Source organism: Rhagoletis zephyria, unplaced genomic scaffold (assembly GCF_001687245.7).
Source record: "Rhagoletis zephyria isolate East Lansing unplaced genomic scaffold, Rhagoletis_zephyria_1.1 Rzeph_scaffold_01261, whole genome shotgun sequence".
NCBI classification, from domain to species: Eukaryota; Metazoa; Arthropoda; class Insecta; order Diptera; family Tephritidae; genus Rhagoletis; species Rhagoletis zephyria.
Window position 1 is genome coordinate 100,023 of NW_016158345.1, and position 22,576 is coordinate 122,598.

Here is a 22,576-nt window from a genome sequence, read left to right on the forward strand (position 1 = left end):
ATAAATAATTTGTGGTTATGCAGATATGCATACACTGAAGAGCAAAACTGGAACAATAGAACGGAAAGTTAAATTTGTGGTAATGTACTTTTTCAGTTTTTTTGTCTTTATGGTAATTCAAATTTGCATTTCACCTTACCGATATTTTAGCTAAACGTTTGACATAAAAAATTTTAATATTCGCATATGGAAATTCAGAAAAAAATTACCAAATCAAAATTAACTGGATTGTTCTAGTTTTGCACCCTCTTAGTAATTGCGATATTTTATATCTCGAAGAGGAGTTATGGCTCATTTACTGAAATTTTGTAATCAAGGCGCGTGGAATTTTCGCTGTGAGTGCTGTAAGTGCACATTCGAAGCAAAAAAATAATTAAAAGTTTTTGTAAAACGGTCAGAAAGTCCACGCTATAAAAAAAGAAAACAAGAAAACAAGCGATTAAAGGGCGGACCTCAGTCTGCAAGGTCAAGAGACCACAAAAAAATGCATTTTGCCAGGCCAGGCATATTGGAGGGTCTCTGAATACCCATAAACTTTGGTTCCAAAATCGAAAATTACTGCTTTTTCACCACAAAGGAAGCGACTGGACATTATGTTAGACGTTCTTGTAGCACAAAGATAAAGAGGAGAGAGCCTACCTTGACAACCAGAATCACTTTTAGTCAGAAACGCATTTTTACCAAGAAAAGACATTAAATTGGTATTATTTTGAAGCGGGGCATTTACAAGTTCTCACAAACGGCCACACTATTCCATCAAAATTTTAAATCAATTCATATTTTAACACAATTGCAATTTTCTTCTGGAATCTGCTTGAAATAAACATTTGAAATGTGAAGTCCGAAACTAGATTACAAAAAAAAGTCTTCAGAGATTGCGAATATAAATTATTAGATACTTCCTCCTCCTCTCCTTCTCCTGGAAAAGGTCTTTCGCAAGAAAATTCACATTATGTTTTACTGTTCCGGTTTTGCTCCTCAGTGTGTTTATGTGTGTATTTACGTACCTACATAACTTACATACATATATGTATGTATGTATGCCGGTGCTCATTGTCAACAATAAGTAATTAACTATGTTGAAGCACTTCAAGTGCAAAAGTGAGCACTTTGAGTGCTTTAAGTGCAATCGAACGAAAATTTTCAGCATTTTCAAATGCCGCAGAGTACACAGGAGCAAAAACAATATTATGTATGCTCTAATAAATGATTGTAAAGGCAGAGGCATGGCTGATTACCTGTCGAGTAGCTAAGGAAAATCAACAATATTGTTTATCAACTCGATAGCTTTATAAAATAACTAGCTAAAACATCAAGCGTAGGTAGGCATTCAAAGAAGGCCGCGGCCAAAGGTGGTGACAGTAAAACCATAGGGTGACTCTATGTGCAACAAATGCGCACAATTATCTGCCTACCAAACAAATCAGCTTATATATCTGTTGCCACTGCTATTACATATTGGCATTACAGCACTACATACTAGCATAACCTCATACTCTTGCACACACACACACTCACACTATCCTGAGATATTGAGCCAAACCAAAACTCTTCATTAAGCGAGAAAGATTAGATAGCTTACCTTCGTTTATGGTTCTACTTACAAGGCTTGTCTGGTGCTGTATCGGCTATGCAAGTATGTGTTATTGTGGTTATTGTCTTTTATAGTTACGGTGACCAGATTTCTGTGGCCAAAAAGTCGGGATATTTCTAAAGCATCGAATCTCGAACCTCACAATATTGTTTTTAGTATAAACAGACATAACATCTTTTAATACAGGTTTATTTACAATCAAAACAAAGAGAAGAAACTTGAAAAATTCTCGGAAAAATGTATAAACATAATAAATATGTATGTACGGTGGCGAGAGTTTAAATAGCGAAATGACGTTTTAGCAAGTTTTGGCTACTTTTCTTTGTGTAAAAAACGTTTATTATATTTTTATCAAAATATAATTTACTATCTAAAAAAAATCGTGTAAATCAAAATTTCAAATTTTGTAAAACATTTATAAAAATTCGACGAATTTTAACAAACGTTGATGAAAATTTTAAATATTTTAATCGACATTTTATTAAAATTTTTGTCGAATTTTGCTAATTTTTGTGCAAATTTTGAAACCTTGACATTCATGGTCTTTGTTCAATAACGCGCTATACTTTTCGTAGAAAAATAATAAACATTAAATAATCGCCAAAGAATGCTAAAATGTCTTTTGCCAATTTATATGTTCGCCACTGTATCCACAACTTATATTATTATATCTATGAGTTTTTTGAGGGAACTAGTATTTTTTTATAATTTCACTAATTTCAAATGAGACCCTTTCATTACAGAACAGAAAAACTGAACAACTAATTATACAAGTCATTTTTAAGCGAAAAAACAATTCTAATATACAAATTAAAGATAACCGTAATTTCCTAATTATCAAATGATCAGACCTAACGCAAATTAGTATGGGACCACTTCTAAAGTACCACCTCTCCTTAAAAAAAAAATTATAGAAGTCGGTTAAGGTGGTCCAAAATTATGCGGTAACATACATACAAAAAAAATATTCTGACGAAAGATGATAGAAAATAAGGATACTGGCGATGTTTATGGCTCCCTTGTATTCTATGTTCCTTGTGATAACGATAGTGCTGCCTTGTTTGTACGGAAAATTATTTTTGGGCCAGAGTACAGGGAGACACTTATTAAATTAATAAAGAAAACACTGAAAATCGGGACTTAATCGGTACAAATATGAAAAATCAGAACACTTATATGTCCCGACTTTTAAAAAATATTCAGCGGAATAATCTTCTTAAAATCGGTACTGTCCCGCCAAAATCGGAACGAATGGTCACCGTATTTATACTTGTACTTCTTACCTCAGTGCGCCCTTAATTGAATTAAGTGCGATACCAATTTAATTGGCTGCCAGCACCTTTTGCGTAACACAACACTCTACTAGACTTTGCAGGTGTTGCCACATTACTTGGGATTATCCAGAGTGGCTTCCTTTCCCGCAGGTGTAGCGTTTGTTATTCATAGTGATAGTATGACACTCTTAAATGGCTGAGGCTGGGCGTGTTTTTGTACGAAGTTGATAAGAATGGGTGCAAAATGCTGAAACTTTTTAATTGCCTTTAATTTGGTGTTGGTAATTTAATAGATAAGTATTCCTTCATCTACAGTGTCGATGGAAAATACCAATATTAGCATATTTATTTAACCCAAATGCATTTCTCCTCGCAAAAAAAGACAATAATTCGGTATTTAAAAATGTATTCAAAAAGCATTTTTGATAACACTTGAGTTCGCTTAGCGATCAAAATTCAACGGCTAAAATTAAGCGGAGTTGATATGAGTAAAGGCTCAATTGAGTTGAGTTAAGTTGAAGTGAATTGAAGTGTAGTGAGTTGAGGTGAAGTGAGTTTAGATAAGTTAAGGTGAGTTAGGGGGATTTGTGCTGAGGTAAAATGAGTTGATGTTAGATAAGATGAGTTGAGGTGAAATCTGCAAAGCAAGCGGGTATTAGCTAGTACCTAATAAATTTACTCTACAAAGCTTCTCATCTCCCATGTACAAAGCTGTAGTTTTGATTAAGTTATTAGCCTTAGAAGGCACTTCTTTTTATACGCTAAGGCCCATGTTCATTGATTCAAAGACACCTACATATTTTGATTTGTTCTGCAGTGCTTTCGGTATAAAATAAATTCGGAATTTTTTATGCGTTTTATTAAAGGCTTTATTTCTTGTAGGTATTAGTTTCTTCTTTTCAGTTTTTGTATACAGTATTTTTTTTTTAACTTATAAACTAAATAAATAATCAGCTTTTTTGTCAGCCAAGTTAAGTGTCGTGCTATTTGGGATCACTGAATAAAACCTGCAGTGGAAAATTTTCAGTTGTTACAAATAACCAACTTGAGCTAGCTTTTTGGCGGGATTTCGATAAATACCTCATTTTTAATTAGCTATGACAAGACCAATTTAAAGTAAGTTGCAAATTCGTGGAGGAGTCATGCATACGCAATCGGGAGTTTGTTTTCTTTACAAGTTTTTATTTAAAAATCCTCATACAAAAATTGCTTAGAATACATTTTTTTTCTGAATTTCACAAATACTTTTTCGAGTTCAGGACAAATAAAATGAAGTTCGCAATTTTATATTATCATTTTAAGGTTATGTCTGACGGAATTCGGATATAGGACCAACTACTGCGGAATGTGTGAAGAAATTAACAAATATGCAATTTTGAATGTAAATAAAATAAATAAAAATGTAAAAATATAAAAAATTATAAAAATATATATTTTGTAATTGATATTTTAGGTTCAAAAGTAGTTAGTTAACATATAATGCAGAGATATCCAGGTCTGGTTTTTTGCGGTCAGCTTTTTCGTTGAGTTTGCTCAAATATCTTTTTGCTTCGGTGAGATATTAGAATTTTAATTTTACAGATTTTCCAATTTTTCTATATCTTGAAAATCATGTAAGTAACCTAGCGGCCATGTGTACTATCCGCAGCACTTTTTGTTCACGGAAATCCATAAACTTAAAATTGTAATAGCAATTTCATTTCAAAGAGAAGGACTTGTACTTTAACACCTTTTTTGTATTTTTTTTGAGAATAATTATTCTGGCTCGCATACACAACTTCAAAAATGGTCAAAAACGGCATTTTTTGCACTTATAGGTTTAGATTTGAATTCAGCGCACCGAAAGCCTTCGGGAAAGTATAGTCTGGTTGCTGGGTAAGAAGATCGGTCTTATTTTGTCGGCCTGTGTTATTATATTTTGTTTAATGTCGTTGAGTCCTTTTAGTCATGTCACCGTTAGCCATTCATATTTTTCTCTATAAAGCTGACTTTCGGTTAGAATTTAAGAAATGGTTTACTTATCGAAAAATATGTATTAATATTGAATAATTTTTCCAATAAAATTACAAAATATTAAGGCTTTTAGTATACTAATTATTTTCTGTTCTTCTTCTTACAGGTATGCATTGGGGCTAATTGAATTAAAATAAGAAGTTGTAAGTAAAAATTGAAGAAAATTTAATACACAGGTATATATGAATATATGTCTGTATATACATATGTATATATATTATATATTCATTTGAAGCCAACAAGCGCACATTCACATTCTAGGTACTAGGTACATAACTGCATCCATACTTATGCATATAATCATGAATACTACTGCACTCATCAGCGATGTCTTCTCCCATGAGGCCTATTTTTGCTACATATTGCATTCGGCTGCCATAAATACAATTCACCCATTACTAATACCCGCTCGTTCGCGCATATCGAGTATACTGCACTGGCTCGTTAAATGCAATTATGTAATTAACATTGCTTAACAATGAAGCAAAAGTGCGTCAGCATAGCAGCGACTGACAGAGAGGCATACTGATAATTTGTGCCCATACCAACGTACATTCTCACGTTAAGACCCTTTAACGCAAGCGTTAACATGCAACGCCGCAACGCGCCAACGCGGGCAATAAGTTCATTAAGTAACTAGCCAACCAAACAATCAAGCCGCTGGCTGCCAAGTTGCCACAGCTGTCAGAAATATTGCCTAGGGCTCATAATATCAACGTCGGGAATGAAAAACGAGAAAGAAAAAAAACACCAACAAAATATGCTTAATTAATCGCTTAAAAAATGGAGAAACAATCATCGAACGAAGCGGCAACAATTTTTGCGTTTTTTCCTCTCACTCGCCGACTTTTCATTAATTTACCAAACTCACTCATATCGTCCTTTCTCTTACTTATACATACTTGGGGAGCTTAACTATGGTTGGTTACTTAATTCAGTAGCCATACTATAATGATATTAAAATTCATTACTTTTCTACTGTAGTGGACAGCAGGCATTTAAATAAGCGGTGTTGTATAAGCTATGTAGTAAAAATGTGGTTCGAACCATTTCAGCATGATGCTTTAAAATATTTAACTCAAAATTTATAAAAGAAAAATTTATTGGTCAGCACCAAGTTGTTATTTATTAGAGAAATAGTTGTTTGTCTCTTAAAAGTTGCTTGATTAGTGATCAACAATTTTACTGAGCTTGAGACTGTGTTTATATGAAAAAGTTTGTGGATAACCATATTAGCTTACAAAGGCTATAACTGCGTTGCTCTTTCGCTGACCTTCATATCTTCTGATCATACGTACATTTTCATCGAACTAACTGGGATTCGAACCGGTAAACTCCAGCGTACAAAGCTAGTGTTCTATCCATTGAGCTAAGCTATCTTCATGCTAATTGGTTTTGCTTTTTTGAAGTGAAACTTCTTTAGCAGAGGTTGGTTGGTTGGGAGTAAATTCAAATGATATTGTACACGGAAATGGTTGGGATGGAAGCAAGTGCAATAATATACATAAAGGTGATTATATAGAAAATAATACAGATAGAGACACAGACTCAATCTGGGAACTATTTCATGACATCACATTATATGACGTTAAATCACATGATATGTAATCACACGATATATGACATCACATCTTATGACATCGCATGACATGATATCACATTATATGATTACAAAAAATCGTATGACAGAACATCGCATGATAGCACATCACATGACATGACATGATATCCTATCACATTACTTCGCGTTACATCACATGAAATCACATCACATTACATGTCAGGTAATCACTTCACATAACATCTTATCACGTAATCGCACCTCACATCATCTACATAGTTCCAGTTTGCCAAGAAAACTGCTATATTTTTCAACAGTTGTCCTGGCGCCAGGTATTGGCCCAAATATGTGGTAGTATATTTTCCGGGGCCCTAGAAGTCTCTGCAAATCTGTATTATAGCATGCCCAAAGCCCTTTCAGTGTTTTAAGAAAAATTTAATTGTTGAAAATAGTGGTAGCATCAGAATTACATAGAATTCAAAAAGTAAATTAAGGAACTCTGAACCGAGACAAGAAAAAAATAATAATAGAGAATTTCTCCGCCATATATCGGATAATATCAAAACCAAATTGAGAAAAAAGCTGTTTTATACAAATGTAGTTTACCCAGCCTCTGAATGGCAGATGGTTTTTTTATGAAATGCATTTCCATGGCATAAAATAATCACATCCGGTAATACAGCACATTAAATGTGGTGCACAAAGTATAAATACTTATTTTACACACCATCATTATCATCACAAACTGTAATCAATAAAACTTCAATTTGTATGACAAGGTTTACATTTTGGTAGAAAGCACGCGGACTTAAGTGTAACAAAAAAAAAATATGTATGTAGGCCTGTTAAATTTAATGCTATCGAATTTTATGCGCGAGAGATACTTGCTTCACGCGAGCACATACAGAGATAGGCACTGCAAGTAAAATTAAGCGCACAGCCTCGAGTAAAAAGCGCATTCATTCCACACGACCAGCTCAATTAATTTTCGTGTTGTCGCGCTCTCGGCCTTCCAGCCAGCGAACTGAGGTGTCAATGTGGCGCTTTTATGTAATTGTTTTTCATTCTTGCGGTATTTTTCAGTTTTTGCATGGGCATCTGAAATTTCACGATTAACATAATCTCATTGAGTGTTTCCGCGAAGGCTCGACTCGACTCGACTCCGCTGTTAAGCTTTAGACGCTGCAGCACAGCAGGGCGTATACGCGATGTAGTAAATTTGAAAAACTACCATAGTGCGTAAGTAAGTAAGTATGTATGTAGTAAGTGGAATGAATGAAATGGCGAGTTATGTAGCTTTCAAGCTTTTAGCGAGTTAATTGAAGTGAACAGAATGGTGGATAAAAATGTATATTAATTTTTTATTAACGAACTTTAGTAAGCAAAGTAGACTATTATGATAGCTCGGTTGTTTCATTAATTTTATAATTTTTATTTTCCAAAGTAATACTCATACCAAACTATGTACAAGTAAGTATGTATGTATAAGCTCGTATGCACTTATGTTTGTTTTTCGTTGAATTTTTTTGTGAAACGTGTAGTTTTATTTTGTGTACTCGTTAACTCATCGCATTTGATGGTCATGATAGATAGAAAAAAAAACAAAAATAGAAAAACTTTTAAATATCAAATGCAAACTCACCGTCATGCCATGCACATAAGTAAAAATGAAGTTAATAACTGCACCAATGTTTCCATTAGACAAATGAAATGCTATTTAAATGGCATAGTGTCATTAATTTTAATAACTTTGTTGTCGCCGGCACTGAAGGGCACTGCCAATTATCAATCATAAAATAGAGAAAATATGTCAAAAATTTATTGTCATGAATTATCATGAATGTAAAACACGCTACAAAACAATTACTTGCTGTCAACATGGATGAAGGCATATCAGCAAAAATAGCAACAATTTTTTTATTTCAAAATCATCAACATCAAACCTATCTTGATATGAGTATTAGTCTACACTGTGTTCCAGTTATAAATTATCAATGCCAACAATATATCGTTACTTTAATACAGGGCCTGCCCAACTCAAATCGCCGTCGTCGTAGCTAACTAAATTTTTTTATTGGATATAACGATGTGGGCACACGTTTGTAAGTAGATTTACGGTTTTACAGGGAATATCATTTATAGCCAACTTCACCAAGAAAATATAAGTGAAAAATTATTTTTTCAAACAGAATTTTTTTTTCTGAATTTTTTAAACAGTTCAGAATTTTTTAAATAGAAAAAATATATTTACATTCAATTTAGTATTTAGAAAATGTTATTTAAATATTTGTTACTACTCTTAATATAATTTTCTTTTAATTTTTAGATTTTTAGATTTTTTTTTATTTTTTTTTATTCAAAGTTTAGTGCTGTTTTCTTATATTGGTTTTAAAATTGATTGTTTCAGAACAAAATTTCTGTTTAAAGGTCACACTAAATCTAATAACTACTTTTTTTAAAGCTATTTTTTTTTCTTTTTTTAATGTAATGTTCGGACGTTATTGTTTTAAAAATAATTTTTTTAAGTTTAATTATGTTTTAGTTTTTAGATTTTATTGTTAAAAAAAGAAAAAAATATAAAAGTGACGGATAAAGTGATATTAAGTCGATGGTCAAGTTGTAAAAGTGCCGAGTATGTTATTAAAAAGAGTGAGTGTGTTGCAAATTGAAGGAAAGTTCTTGATCGCGTAACGTGGAAGTAAGACAAACAAACAAGCAATAATTTGCGTTTACACGTTAAAAAATTCATTTTAATTTGCTCACAGGTATGTATGTATAAGTGGTCACACGTTGCCTTAGTTTTGTTTTTACTATTTTATTAAACACACAATTTTCTGTAGACAAAAGCTCATTTCCCAAAGCAATGATCGATCAGCTGTTGCAATTGAAAAGCTTGTCTTCAAATATTTTTATTTACTTGTTTAATTTGCAGGTGTTTATTGTTTTAAAACGAAAAATATACAAATTTTTTAATTTTATTTTATAAGAAAACACTTATTGCCAAAAGACTAACAGAATAAGGCTCGCTAGTAAATCTTTAAATTAGTCTTTCGAAAGACCGAAAAGAACGTTTAAGGCAGTTGCCACAATTGACAGCTTTCATCCGAAAAACTGTGGTGAGTTGGAAGACAGTTACCAGAATTTCCCTGTTAAGGAAACAGATCATATTGCCATACATAATTTGTGGATTTCTTAGCATTTTTACACCAAAAAAATAGTTAAACGAGGTTAAGCTGTGAGAATAATTTTGCACATACAGTAACACTTGTTTGTATCTAAGTGCATTCGTACATTTCTACATAAAAGCGTACGTCTTCTTCTTCTTCTTCTTTTTTGGCGCTGTAACCGCCTAAGCGATTTTGGCCGAGTTCAGCAAAGCACGCCAGTCGTTTCTCCTCTGTGCCAACTGACGCCAATTGGAAACGCCAAGTGAAGCCAAGTCCTTCTCCACCTGATCTTTCCATCGCAGTGGGGGCCTCCCTCTTCCTCTGCTACCACCAGCGGGTTCCGAGTTGAATACTTTCAGAGCTGGAGCGTCGGTGTCCATTCGAACGACATGACCAAGCCAGCGGAGCCGCTGTATTTTAATTCGCTGCACTATGTCCATATCGTTGTAAAGCTCATACAGCTCATCGTTCCATCGTCTGCGGTACTCGCCGTCGCCAACGCGTAAAGGCCCGTAAATCTTCCGCAAAATCTTTCTCTCAAACACTCCAAGAGCCGCCTCATCGGATGTTGTCATTGTCCATGCTTCTGCGCCATATACCAGCACGGGCATGATGAGTGACTTATAGAGCGTGGTTTTCGTACGTCGAGAGAGGACTTTACTCCTGAATTGCCTACTCAGTCCAAAGTAGCACTTGTTGGCAAGAGTGATTCTACGTTGGATTTCAATGCTGACATTATTATCGGTGTTAATGCTGGTTCCCAAGTAAACGAAATTCTCTACTTTCTCGAAATTGTAACTGTCAACAGTGACGTGGGTGCCAAGGCGCGAATGTGCTGACTGTTTGTTTGATGACAGGAGATACTTCGTCTTGTCCTCGTTTACCACCAGACCCATGCGCTTTGCTTCCCTATCCAACTTGGAAAAGGCAGAACAGACTTCGCGGTTTTTGTTACCGATGATGTCGATGTCATCGGCATAAGCCAGCAATTGCACGCTCTTGTAGTAAATTGTTCCTGAGCGGTTCAGTTCTGCAGCTCTTATTATCTTCTCCAACATCAGATTAAAGAAGTCACATGAAAGGGAGTCGCCCTGTCTGAAACCCCGTTTTGTGGCGAACGGCTCGGAGAGGTCTTTTCCAATTCTGACGGAGCTGGTGGTATTGCTCAACGTCATTTTACACAGCCGTATGAGTTTTGAGGGGATGCCAAATTCAGACATAGCGGCGTATAGGCAACTCCTTTTAGTGCTGTCAAAAGCGGCTTTAAAGTCGACAAATAGGTGGTGAGTGTCGATCCTTTTCTCGCGGGTCTTTTCCAAGATTTGGCGTATTGTGAATACCTGGTCTATGGTGGATTTGCCAGGTCTAAAGCCACACTGATAAGGCCCAATCAGTTCATTGACGGTGGGCTTCAGTCTTTCACACAATACGCTCGATAAGACCTTGTAACCTATGCTTAGAAGGCTGATCCCGCGGTAGTTGGCGCGAATGGCGGGGTCACCTTTCTTGTGGATTGGGCAGAGCACACTTAAATTCCAGTCGTCGGGCATGCGTTCATCTGACCATATTCTGCACAAGAGTTGATGCATGCACCTTATCAACTCCTCGCCGCCGTACTTGAATAGCTCAGCTGGCAGGCTGTCAGCTCCAGCGGCTTTGTTGTTTTTCAGCCGCGTTATTGCTATACGTACCTCGTCATAGTCAGGCGGTGGAACGTCGACTCCGTCATCATCGACTGCGGGCTCGGGTTCTTCTTCTCCACAACTTTCCGTGCTGCTACCATTTAGTAGGGCGGAAAAGTGTTCCCTCCATAATTTAAGTACGCTCTGGACATCAGTTACTAGGTCGCCATTATTGTTCTTACAGGAGTGCGCCCCGGTCTTTAAACCTTCCGTAAGTCGCCTAACTCTCTGGTAAAATTTTCGGGCATTCCTCCTGTCGGCCAGCATTTCAAGCTCTTCGCACTCACGTATTTCTGCCTCTCTCTTCTTGTTGCGGCAAATACGTCTCGCTTCCCTCTTCAGATCCCTATAGCGGTCCCACATAGCGCGCGTTGCGCCCGATCGCAGCGTGGCCCTGTAGGCGGCATCTTTTTTCTCTGCGTACGTACATATTTATATTTGGAATGTGTATGTATGTAGTATGTATACATATATAGGAATCTACATGCCCAAATCAGCACAGTCGCTACATGCACAACAAACAAGTAAGCTTCTTGGAGTTTATTAAAATCCGAGCTGGTATATCTTTCATTCCTTCTTCTTTCACATTTCCTTGCATGTATATTAGGGTGGCCCAAATAAGGTAAAGTAGGAATATTAATGCTCTCACCCCTAGAATTGTTCTATGTCACCAAAAAATAATTATATATATATAGGTATCCCTCTTTATTTGGAAATCAAAAAATGTATTCTATAGGGAAAAACTTTTTTTCGTAGAAATGGTTTAGAATTATTGAAAATCAATGTTTTTCAATCGGAAAACTCTGCTTCCCTTTAGGAGACATCCAGTAACAATATACAGTTATTGTTTAACCATTTTTTAATATTAACTACTTTTTATAGGTTCATCAAAAAATACAATAGGGAGGCCAGTAAAAAATCGTTAGTATTAAACATCTTAAAATAAATAATTGAGTATTATTCGTATAAGACTCCTGAAGAGAAACGATTGACTTGCGCGTCCTCAAAATAATTTTTGATTTGGAAATAAAAATAAAACTGGGGTATATTTTTTCGATATGGAACAATCCTAGGTGGAGAGAGCATTAAAATTCCTACTTTACTTTTTCACATGCATATTTGGACCACCCTAATATACATACATATGCACATACTGATACATTTATGTATGTAAACTCGTACTTCAAAGTACGTGTCTACTCTGGCGCGCCATGAAATTTATCATTTTACTGGAATTTAATGAACTCGCGCTGATAATATTACTTCACTTGCCGAGTTGAGTGACTGAATGTATGTACATATGTATATACGAGTACATACTATTCATAAGTCAAGGGTGGCAAAGAGCGAGAACTGAGTGCGTAAAGAAAAATAGCAGCAAAGTCGTGCTAAGGCACTAAGCTTGGAAATTGTGCGTAGCAATTTGTTAGGATTAGTCTCCGTGGAACTATATTTGTAACTGCTAGCAGTGAGTTTTGNAGTCGTGCTAAGGCACTAAGCTTGGAAATTGTGCGTAGCAATTTGTTAGGCTTAGTCTCCGTGGAACTATATTTGTAACTGCTAGCAGTGAGTTTTTTGTTGTTGAATAGTGTCTGGAAGCGATTGTAGAACGCAAAAGTTAAATTTAGATTTAAAAAAAGTATTTGTTTACGGAATAGCAGGCTGGGATTCTTTAGCATTCATATAATCTGGGTTTTAAATAAAAAAAGAACGAATATATATTTACCGTCGGTCATATATTTTATAATGCTAGCCTGATATATGTAAAACAATCAGTACTGCTTTTTTACTGGAATTATAAAATCTATTATATTTGAAAACTTAAATCAAAATATTTCGGAGAAATATTAAAATTTATGTGGGCTGTACCAAAAATTGTTTTTATGAGTAAAAATAGTTTCCTAACGTTTTGTTTTAAGTCACCTCAAATAAAAAAAAACAGTTTAACCTTAAAAAATTTGCATAAAAATATTAAACAGGTAATTTTGAAGCGAAAAACAAGACCGACTTCAATTCTCATATAAAAATTTAAGAGTACCGTTAATTTCTTCACGATCCAATGATCGAATCTAAACGAAATTATTATAAGACCACCTCTGAGGTACCAATTTGCCTTTAAAAAATTACAGAAATCGGTTAACGTCCTCCTTTTTTTTAGAAGTTTTAGAACTTTTTCCAAAGATTGTTAAAATAAAAATTTGGTTAACTCAGCCAAAACTCTTCCGACTCAGATGTTTGAGGTATCATTGGAAAAGTATTTTCCCACCCTTTTTATTCCGTTGAAAATAATCTAAGATAAAGGTAACATAAACCAGCGTCATTCCAGGTTTAATTAAGACATGAATGAGTTGTTTTGCAAAGAAATAAAAATATTGAGAAAGTACCTTTCCACTAATACCCCATAAATCTAAATCGGTATAGCTTTGGACTAGTTATTCTAGTTTTTCTTTTACTAATCTTTGAAAAAATTAAAAAAAAACAGCATCAACAAATTTCTGTATTAAAATTCTGTTGAAAGACCTTTTTTAATATTTTTATGCCGATTTTTTAATCTTAAAAGTTTTGTCATCTGAAGGGATTTTTTTGGAAAATTTTTTAAAAAACTATTTTTATTCATAAATAACTCCATTTTTGAAGGTATTTTCAAATGGTAAGCTCACGTAAGTCTTACCATTTTTTAATATTTCTATGTCTTGAATATGGACTGTTGAAAAACAAATGGTAACATGCGTAGTAATTTTGGAAATTGAGAATCGAAGCTAGCTGAAAAATATTTTTAAAGAAAAATTTGTTTGGTTGTAAAGCATAAAGATCGCCTACTTTATTACTTTTTAAATTTTCTGTAGCAAATTTAACAAGACAGCGAACTTTTAAAGATTTTTTCAATTCTAAATTCGAGCAAAATCGATTGCGATAAATTTGGCATACATATAGATTTCGCATTTTTTCTTCAAAACGGTATGAAATGTTAAAATTTTTCATATCAATCATTAACGTTTTGATTTCTACACGTGTACTTAGTATACGCACATACATATTTTGTATAGGGGTATTCACGATCCGGTGCATACTGTCTAACATGGTGCATAGATAGCATAAATAGCATGATTGTTGTTGTTTCATGTGTTCAAACAACAAAAAAATTACCCAGTAATGCTATTTATGCTATCTATGTACCATGCTAGACAGTATGCACCGGATTTTCTCAAAAATGTCTGTACACACTAAGGAATTTCTTACTGAAGCTGCTGACTTTCTAACATTTTTTGCTATGCACGAATATGTAAGTTTGTATGTATATACAATCTTGAGCTGTACTGTTGCTTTAAGCATTTTCTTTGCTGCTAATTAGATTGCTATACGCAGCTTACAAGTTGGCACGCTAATTATTTGTCACCATAATTAAGGCATTAAGCGATGTCATCTTCGCGGTTGAATGACGATGCTTTTGCTGTGCCATAATGGCGCTGTACGCAAGCTGTTGTTGCTAACTGTTTATATGTATGTGCTACTTGCTGCCACCATAATCTTAGTTGATACAATTTGCCATTGTAGTCTGGCTTATAATTACCGACCATTGACGTTGGCTGTTGCTGTTTCTACTGTACTATTATTGCAGACACTGCCAATTCTGTCTTGCCAAAAACGTGCAATAATTAGTAGAAAAAGTGGTCGACGCTTTAGATTTGGCATTCGTCTACACTAAAGATGCGCAGCAGAGGTGCACATAATCTACGTCGCGGGCAACTGCGAGCTCGCGAAAATGCTAGGCGAGGTGAAGTGAGCTGTACGTAGATGGCAACGTATACATATTAACCACTAAACAATTATTTTCGAGTAAAAATGCCTGTATGCATGTGTACTTTTGCGACCGCTGAGCCAGTTTGGCATCAGGACACCAGAAAAGCCCGTTTTTTCCAAAACAAAAGCGCCAAGTTTTTATTATCGGAACAACGTCCAAAGTATCCATAGAATGCAGGAAGATTCTCAACCTGCTGGGATCAAAATGCTGCTTGACTGTTGTATGGGTCCGCGGACATAGGAATTTCCTGGCATCTGCTTAATCGACTAACAAATTAATTAAAGGCAAAAATCCTTTGCAATCCTTATCCTTCAATATCCTTATATATTTTAATAGAACTTAAATTAAACCAAGATTCTTGAAAATGAATTCAGAAATAAAAATCTTGAAGAATAATATTTTATTTTTTTTTTTTATTTTTGAAATGTTCCAAAGGATAATTGAAAACGTTTTGAATTTTTCTTTTAATTGATACCCATATATCTATATTTTCTGTAAACTTCTTTTATAGTCCTTTGGAAAAAATTTTGACTATTGACTAAAACTAATTTGACTAAAAACGCAAATTTACTGAATATTATGCCCTAGTACTGTAAGGAGTATAGTAATACCGCCTTATATAGAAGTAAAATGAGTAAGTTATCTAAACAAGCTAACTGCACAAATACTATTCTAATAACTTTGACTGCAAGTCGGCACGGGATGCCGTGCCCCGAATTGCATAAAATTTTATTCGAATAGTTTTTAAGACAAACCCAAAAAAACGAGGAGGTATGCGTTAAAAAAAAAATACAACTTTGGTTTTTTGGGACAGTCTAGTATTTAATGTACGTATTCCTCAAATTGTATTCAGTAAATCAATTACATCTTAATACATAATAATATTTAATAAATAATATCTACATATCGCACACGATCTTCAAAGGTGACAAAACTCAAAATTACACATTCTTCAGAAAATGCGAAAAACTATTAGCACATGCTTATCATATGTCAAGGAAGACGGTAGAATGCAATAACACCATACGCAATAAGGCCATATGGTCTTATTTCCATTTTGTTTTGAAAATAAAACCATATGTCGGTATTTCCTATCTAGAAATGAAATAAAGTCATATTTAAAAATGTACAAATGAGTAATAAAGTCATAAATTAAATTACAAAAAATTGAATAACAAAAAAATTTAACTTTAAAAACCTTGCAAATATTTAACAAAAATGACCAAGTACTCATCACTGCTCCCCACTGTATATGTACATACATACATACATATGTACATCTGGTAGCAACCATTGAGGGCTTTAACTAATCCGGTTATAGTTTCTATTTAGTTGACTGCTTACCTCCTCTTCTTTGTATGCTAAGTTGACAATACAAATGACAATAAGTGACTGCTTAATCAAATGTTGAATTAAATAATCCCACTGACAATGTTACATATGGAAATAAGAGTCAGTTTAAATGGTTCCTATGGAATATGTACAGGTATACATCAGTACGCTTATACTTACGAGTATGTAGCTACAATTTCAATAATTACATTACCTTTATGAGCATAACCAAGGCTCTTAAGTTCAGCCGTTGCAACAATGCTGACATATATTCATATACATATGTATTTATATACAAAGATATAAGTTTGTACGACTCCATGCAAGCACAAATATGTGTATGTAAGTATATCTTGCCTAAACAAGGTGTGCTTGATCACATGTCCACCCCTCTAAAATGGAGGGAACATTTTTTTTATTGAATAACGCAAAAATATGGCCTACCAAATCAGGGGTATCCCATCTTTTGGTGCTATTATCACCTTCCGGTTCCGACCGGAAGTGGGCTAAACTGACCTGAAGTACATTTCTTTTTTAAATACAAGTTTTTACTACAGATTCGGACTCTGCGGATAAAAATATATAAATTTTTCGGAACTTTTTTTTTTGGAATGGACTTCCGGTTAAAATAAAAAGTTGATTATATCCTGCTTTTAGGTCAAAAGAAAGGCAAAAAATCGAGAATTTCAATTTTGAAAGTCAAAGTAATTCTTTATTCAATGTGTTTAGGCCTTCATGCAAAACCAAATGATTTAAAGGTCGAACCACCCTAATGTAAAAGTGCATTGACTTGAGCCGACCACACAAACACACTCAGGCATATATACGGCCTACCTTTATTGCTACGCCGTTAGCAATAAATGTATTATTTCCCGTTGTAACATACTTTCGTTAAGTTTCCCCTCCGAGCAGTTGGCTGCCGGCGGGTAAACTTAACTTTGTCAAAGCGGGACCTTTTTTTCACTTCTTTCGAGCTATCAAGGAGACCGGACGACTTCAGCCATCACCCAGCGATACATATTAAAAGGTAATCACATTGTACACCCACTGATTTATTTGATAATAAAGCCACTTGAAATTCAAGCTATTATACACTAATACACTTGGTTGTGTTTTTTCCATTTTCTTTTTTCAATTGACATTGGTGCCACTGCGGGAGTTGCGACCCATTGGTTCACCGATCGTTCATGGTCCAACTACGCCGGAATTAAAAGTAACCATCATTTATATATATTAAAAGGTCACGGAAGCACGCCCCAGACAAAAACGCCCCAGATTAATACACTTGATCGAGCAGACGTCTGTCCATACGAAATAATAAGGAGCCAAAGGACCGAGATACACGGTGCGGCAACAACACAAAAGCGCTCATATTACCACCAGCTCACCAGAAACCAACACAGCGACACATAAAGGCGCAAATCTGTCCAGCAAACAGCACAAGTCACCAAAAGTTCAAAAACTAATTACAAAGGTACGTGGTTGTCGTTTCAAGCACATTATTTTATGTATTATTGGTGAAAACGCGATAAATACCGAAAAATTCGCGCACTTAAAAGCCAGTAATAACCGATAGTGATTTTGTGGAAAATCGTGAACAGTGAATTTCAATTATTAATATAATTTGTCAAATCATTAAACAAACGTGTGAGCATAGGTACATACATACATACGGGTATGCAAGACAAACACCAGTGCGCGCTACAGCGATTTTAGTAAAAACTTTCCACGTGAGTTGTTTGTGTAATTATTCTTTTAAACAACACTGCAACACACTTTTTTTTCACTAAGTTTCGGGGCTCAAAATTATTTTCCAATATCTTCAAAATACATATTCAATTCGATGATTTTTGGCTTTCATCACGTTTATTGTATTTTAGTTCGAGTTGCATTTTCAATTCTTTACGCACATATACACATGTATGTATGTACATCAACACTAACACATCACGGAGTTTGATTCTAACCTCACTTGTTATTAATTTGATTGGTAATTTTGAGTTCACTTTAAATTTTCATCCACAAAATCACTATTCGCGTGCGGCATACAATATTGGACAAATAAGAAGTCTCTTCGGAATAAGTAGACTAATAGCTCAATTACAATTGAGAGTTGGGTGGCGAGCTTTTTTAGATTCTGCAATCATAAGAAAAAAGTAAAATATATATATATACTTACAAATACATACATACGTATAACCTTTAAAACATACATACATATATATATTATCACAAATAAAAGAATATATCTTGATACGTGTGAAGGTACACTAGAAATTCTTGTATTAAAATCTGGGATTGTGGTGGTCTCTAAGAATTTTTCTCAAGTGAAGTCGTACTTGAATCTGGGTCTTCAGTGGTTTTTCTGTACTAAATAATACCTGTCAGTTTGCAAAATTTTTGTTCCGATAAACAAAATGGATAAATTCATAAAATTAACTGATGCTGTGGCAGAATTTGAGGCCGACTATAATGACACGGCCCAAATTGACCACACAAAATATACCCTCACTCTTCAGCAAGAGGAACTTAAGGCAATATGGAGAAAGGTAAAAACTGCTTACGAAGAATTAGTGCATTCCGACACGTTAGACGCTAAAGGAGTCTCTACGGTTAAACCTAGGTATAAGAGCTCCTATTCTGTTTATTTGCGCTGCATGTCGAACATGTCAGATTTCCAGGCAAAGTTAGTCAAGGGCGAAAAAGATACAGAGGGCGTGTCTGTCCAGGAACACAATATACATCTGCCCCCGTGCGATACGGACGTGTTCAAAGGCGACTACCTCTCTTGGCCAACATTCCGAGACATGTTTACGGCCATATATATACTGAATAAGCGCCTTACCCCGGTTGAGAAATTATTCCACCTCAACCAAAAAACACAGGGGGAGGCCAAAGATATCGTACAAAAATGCCCACTTACTAACGAGGGATTTGCCACTGCATGGAAAAATTTAACTGATAGGTACGAGAACAAACGTATTCTCGTAAACTCCCAGTTACAAATTCTTTTTAATTTAAAGTCGGTAGAAAACGAGTGCGGAATCTTGATTAAGAAACTACAGCGAGATATAAATAATTGCATCTCATCATTAAAAAGCCATAAAATTGACATATCAAACTGGGATGCAATATTTACTTATCTCTGCTCAACGAAGTTGCCAGAAAGTACCTTAGCATTGTGGGAACAAACGATCGAGAACAAGACGGAAATATCCAAGTGGGAGGATATGGACAAATTTCTGTCCAACCGATTCCAAACTCTTGAAACCGTCTCGGGCATAACAGGTATTAAACATACCAAAATCCCAAAGCCCCACAATAGTAGGCATACAAATGAAACACCGCAAAAAAGACTTGGCGCATTTCAAGCTTCTGTAGCCAAAACCATGTGTGTATTCTGCAAAAGCAGTAACCACAAGTTATCGAAATGCCACAAATTTCTCGAACTCACGGTGGCAAACAGAATAGCCTTCATTAAGGAGAATCGTGGCTGCTTGAACTGCTTATCTTTTGGACATACTGTGTCAAGGTGTACGTGCTCATTTAACTGCAGCACCTGTCACCAAAGGCACCACACGCTCCTGCATAATCAAGCAGCTCAGCCAAAAGCAGCCATGAACCAAAGGCAACAACCAAATTTTTCAGATGACACGCCGTCAACTTCTGCGCAAGCCCAGGCCAGACGCAACTCTGAAAAAGGAAATAGGAGTCCGGTTAATAACGTTAAGTCCTGTTTTGCCAACACGAACAAGGGAGTCCTATTAGGAACGGCACGAGTCAATATCTTCTTCAATAATACTAATTTTTCAGCCCGTGCACTAATAGACTCCGGTTCGGAATGTTCATTCATATCAGAAAGACTTAAACGCCGAATTAACCTACCATCCAAAAGTTTGAATGCTCAGGTGTCAGGCATCAACAACACCGTTTCAGCCCAAGTCAAAGAAGCGTGTTTAATACAGTTGCGGTCACCGATTGACCCTTTAATAAAAATAGATACCACTGTCCTGGTTCTACCACAGCTTACAGGAAATCTGCCGACTTGCCAGATCAATGCTATGACAAAGCAAGCGTTTCCGGATTTAGTATTAGCTGACAAGAGATTCTTCATAAATGAGCAAGTTGATCTTGTACTAGGCGGCGATATTTACGCCCAAATAATATTGAGTGGCATACAGAAGAATGTTTTAGGTACCCTGCTTGCGCAAGAGACTGTATTCGGCTGGATACTAACCGGTCAAACTGAGGCAACAGGGCCAACGAATAAATGCGTTTCATTCTTCAACGAAGTCACTCTAGACAAACAATTAGCGTCTTTTTGGGAATTAGAGGACATCCCAAAGAACCATACATACACCAGAGAGGAAGTTTACTGCGAGGACCTGTACAAACGCACAACTAAAAGGAACAAAGATGGAAAATATACAGTATCGTTGCCATTCAAAATGGATTTTCCAGGGAGCGTGCGGTTAGGACCCTCTCTCAAGAGCGCTTGCTCTCAATTTTTTCGCAATGAAACGCGTCTAGCAAAGGACCCACTCCTACAAACGGAGTATAATAGGGTACTGTCCGAGTACGAAACTTTAGGACATATGACGCGAATTTCCAGCCATATTCAAGCTGATGAGTGTGAAAATTATTTTTTACCTCATCATGCCGTCCGGAAGGAAGAAAGCACCACCACCAAAGTACGGGTGGTGTTCAATGCGTCGTGTCCGACAGCTAATGGGGTGAGTCTCAATGATGTGCTTCATCCTGGTCCAGTACTGCAAAATGACCTCACCATCTTAATACTTCGGTGGAGATTTTATAAATATGTTTTTAATAGCGACATCGAAAAGATGTATCGCCAGATTTTACTTAATCCTACCGATAGCAAGTATCAACGAATAGTTTTCCGCACAAGCCCAACAGAACCAATTAGTCTTTTTGAACTTAATACGGTGACTTTCGGGGTCAATTGCGCCCCTTACCTCGCGATTAGAACCCTGCTCCAATTAGCTGACGATGTAGAACAGTCACACCCCATGGCGTCGGACATATTAAGAAATTACATGTATGTTGACGATGTTTTAGCTGGCGGTCACTCCATCGAAGCTGCTATCAAGGCGAAAACCGAAATAACAAGTGCATTGCAGTCTGCTGGGTTCCCCTTGAGGAAATGGACGTCCAATTGCAATGAAATATTAAAGGGAATACCAAAATCCCATCTACTGAAAGAAGACTTCTTGGACTTTGAAGACACTAGCACAGTCAAAGCTTTGGGTATCAGGTGGAATGCCCACTCTGACAATTTTTACTTTACAGCCAAGCCAATAGAGGAACAGGTTAGCTATTCTAAAAGGCAAATACTATCGGCTATTGCCAAATTATTCGACCCTCTAGGATGGCTTGCACCAGTGGTAATTACTGCGAAAATTTTAATGCAGAATATCTGGTTGGAAGGAACAGGGTGGGACGAAATCGTGTCACCTACGACTCTAGACCGCTGGAAAAATTTTAGGGAAAGCTACGACAGTATCGAAAGAATTCGTATTCCACGTTGGGTACACTTTTCCCCTGTGGCCGAGATCGAAATTCACGGATTTTGCGACGCCTCAGAGAAGGCTTACGCAGCATCTATTTACTTGCGTGTCGAAATAAGCAGCAAAGTGTTCATCAACCTGCTACTATCAAAAACTAGGGTAGCACCAGTTAAAACAATTTCCTTACCACGCCTAGAACTCTGTGGAGCGGTCCTGTTGGCAGAAACCCTGGAATCGATTTCGGATAATCTGAACTTAGCCCATCGTACAACTCAGATGTGGACGGATTCCACCATCGTGCTTGCCTGGATACGCAAGCCTCCATGCTCATGGTCGACATTTGTAGCCCATCGAGTGACCAAAATAATTGAGAAGGTGGGAGGAGAAAACTGGCGTCATGTGGACTCAACGTCAAACCCCTCAGATTTAGCCAGCAGAGGACTTACGGCGCAAGAATTAATAAACAATTCCCTGTGGTGGGAGGGCCCTTCTTGGCTTCAAGAAGACCACTCAAAATGGCCCACTCAAGGAAAGGACTATAACACAACCGTTGAAGAAAAAAGGGTACAAGTTCATATAACAACAATGGATAGTAAGACTGATATTCTTGATAGGTTTTCTGA

At 36.0% G+C, this 22,576-nt stretch overlaps 1 protein-coding gene across 1 annotated transcript; it reads left to right on the top strand.

Moving 5' to 3' along the window:
• Positions 1 to 20,042: 20,042 nt before the first annotated feature.
• Positions 20,043 to 22,545, top strand: LOC108363373 (uncharacterized; the record flags this gene model as incomplete). The annotated part of the gene is made up of 1 exon (XM_017616715.1): positions 20,043 to 22,545. A coding segment is annotated over exon 1 (2,503 nt), but the record flags the coding sequence as incomplete, so codon positions are not given.
• Positions 22,546 to 22,576: the final 31 nt, after the last annotated feature.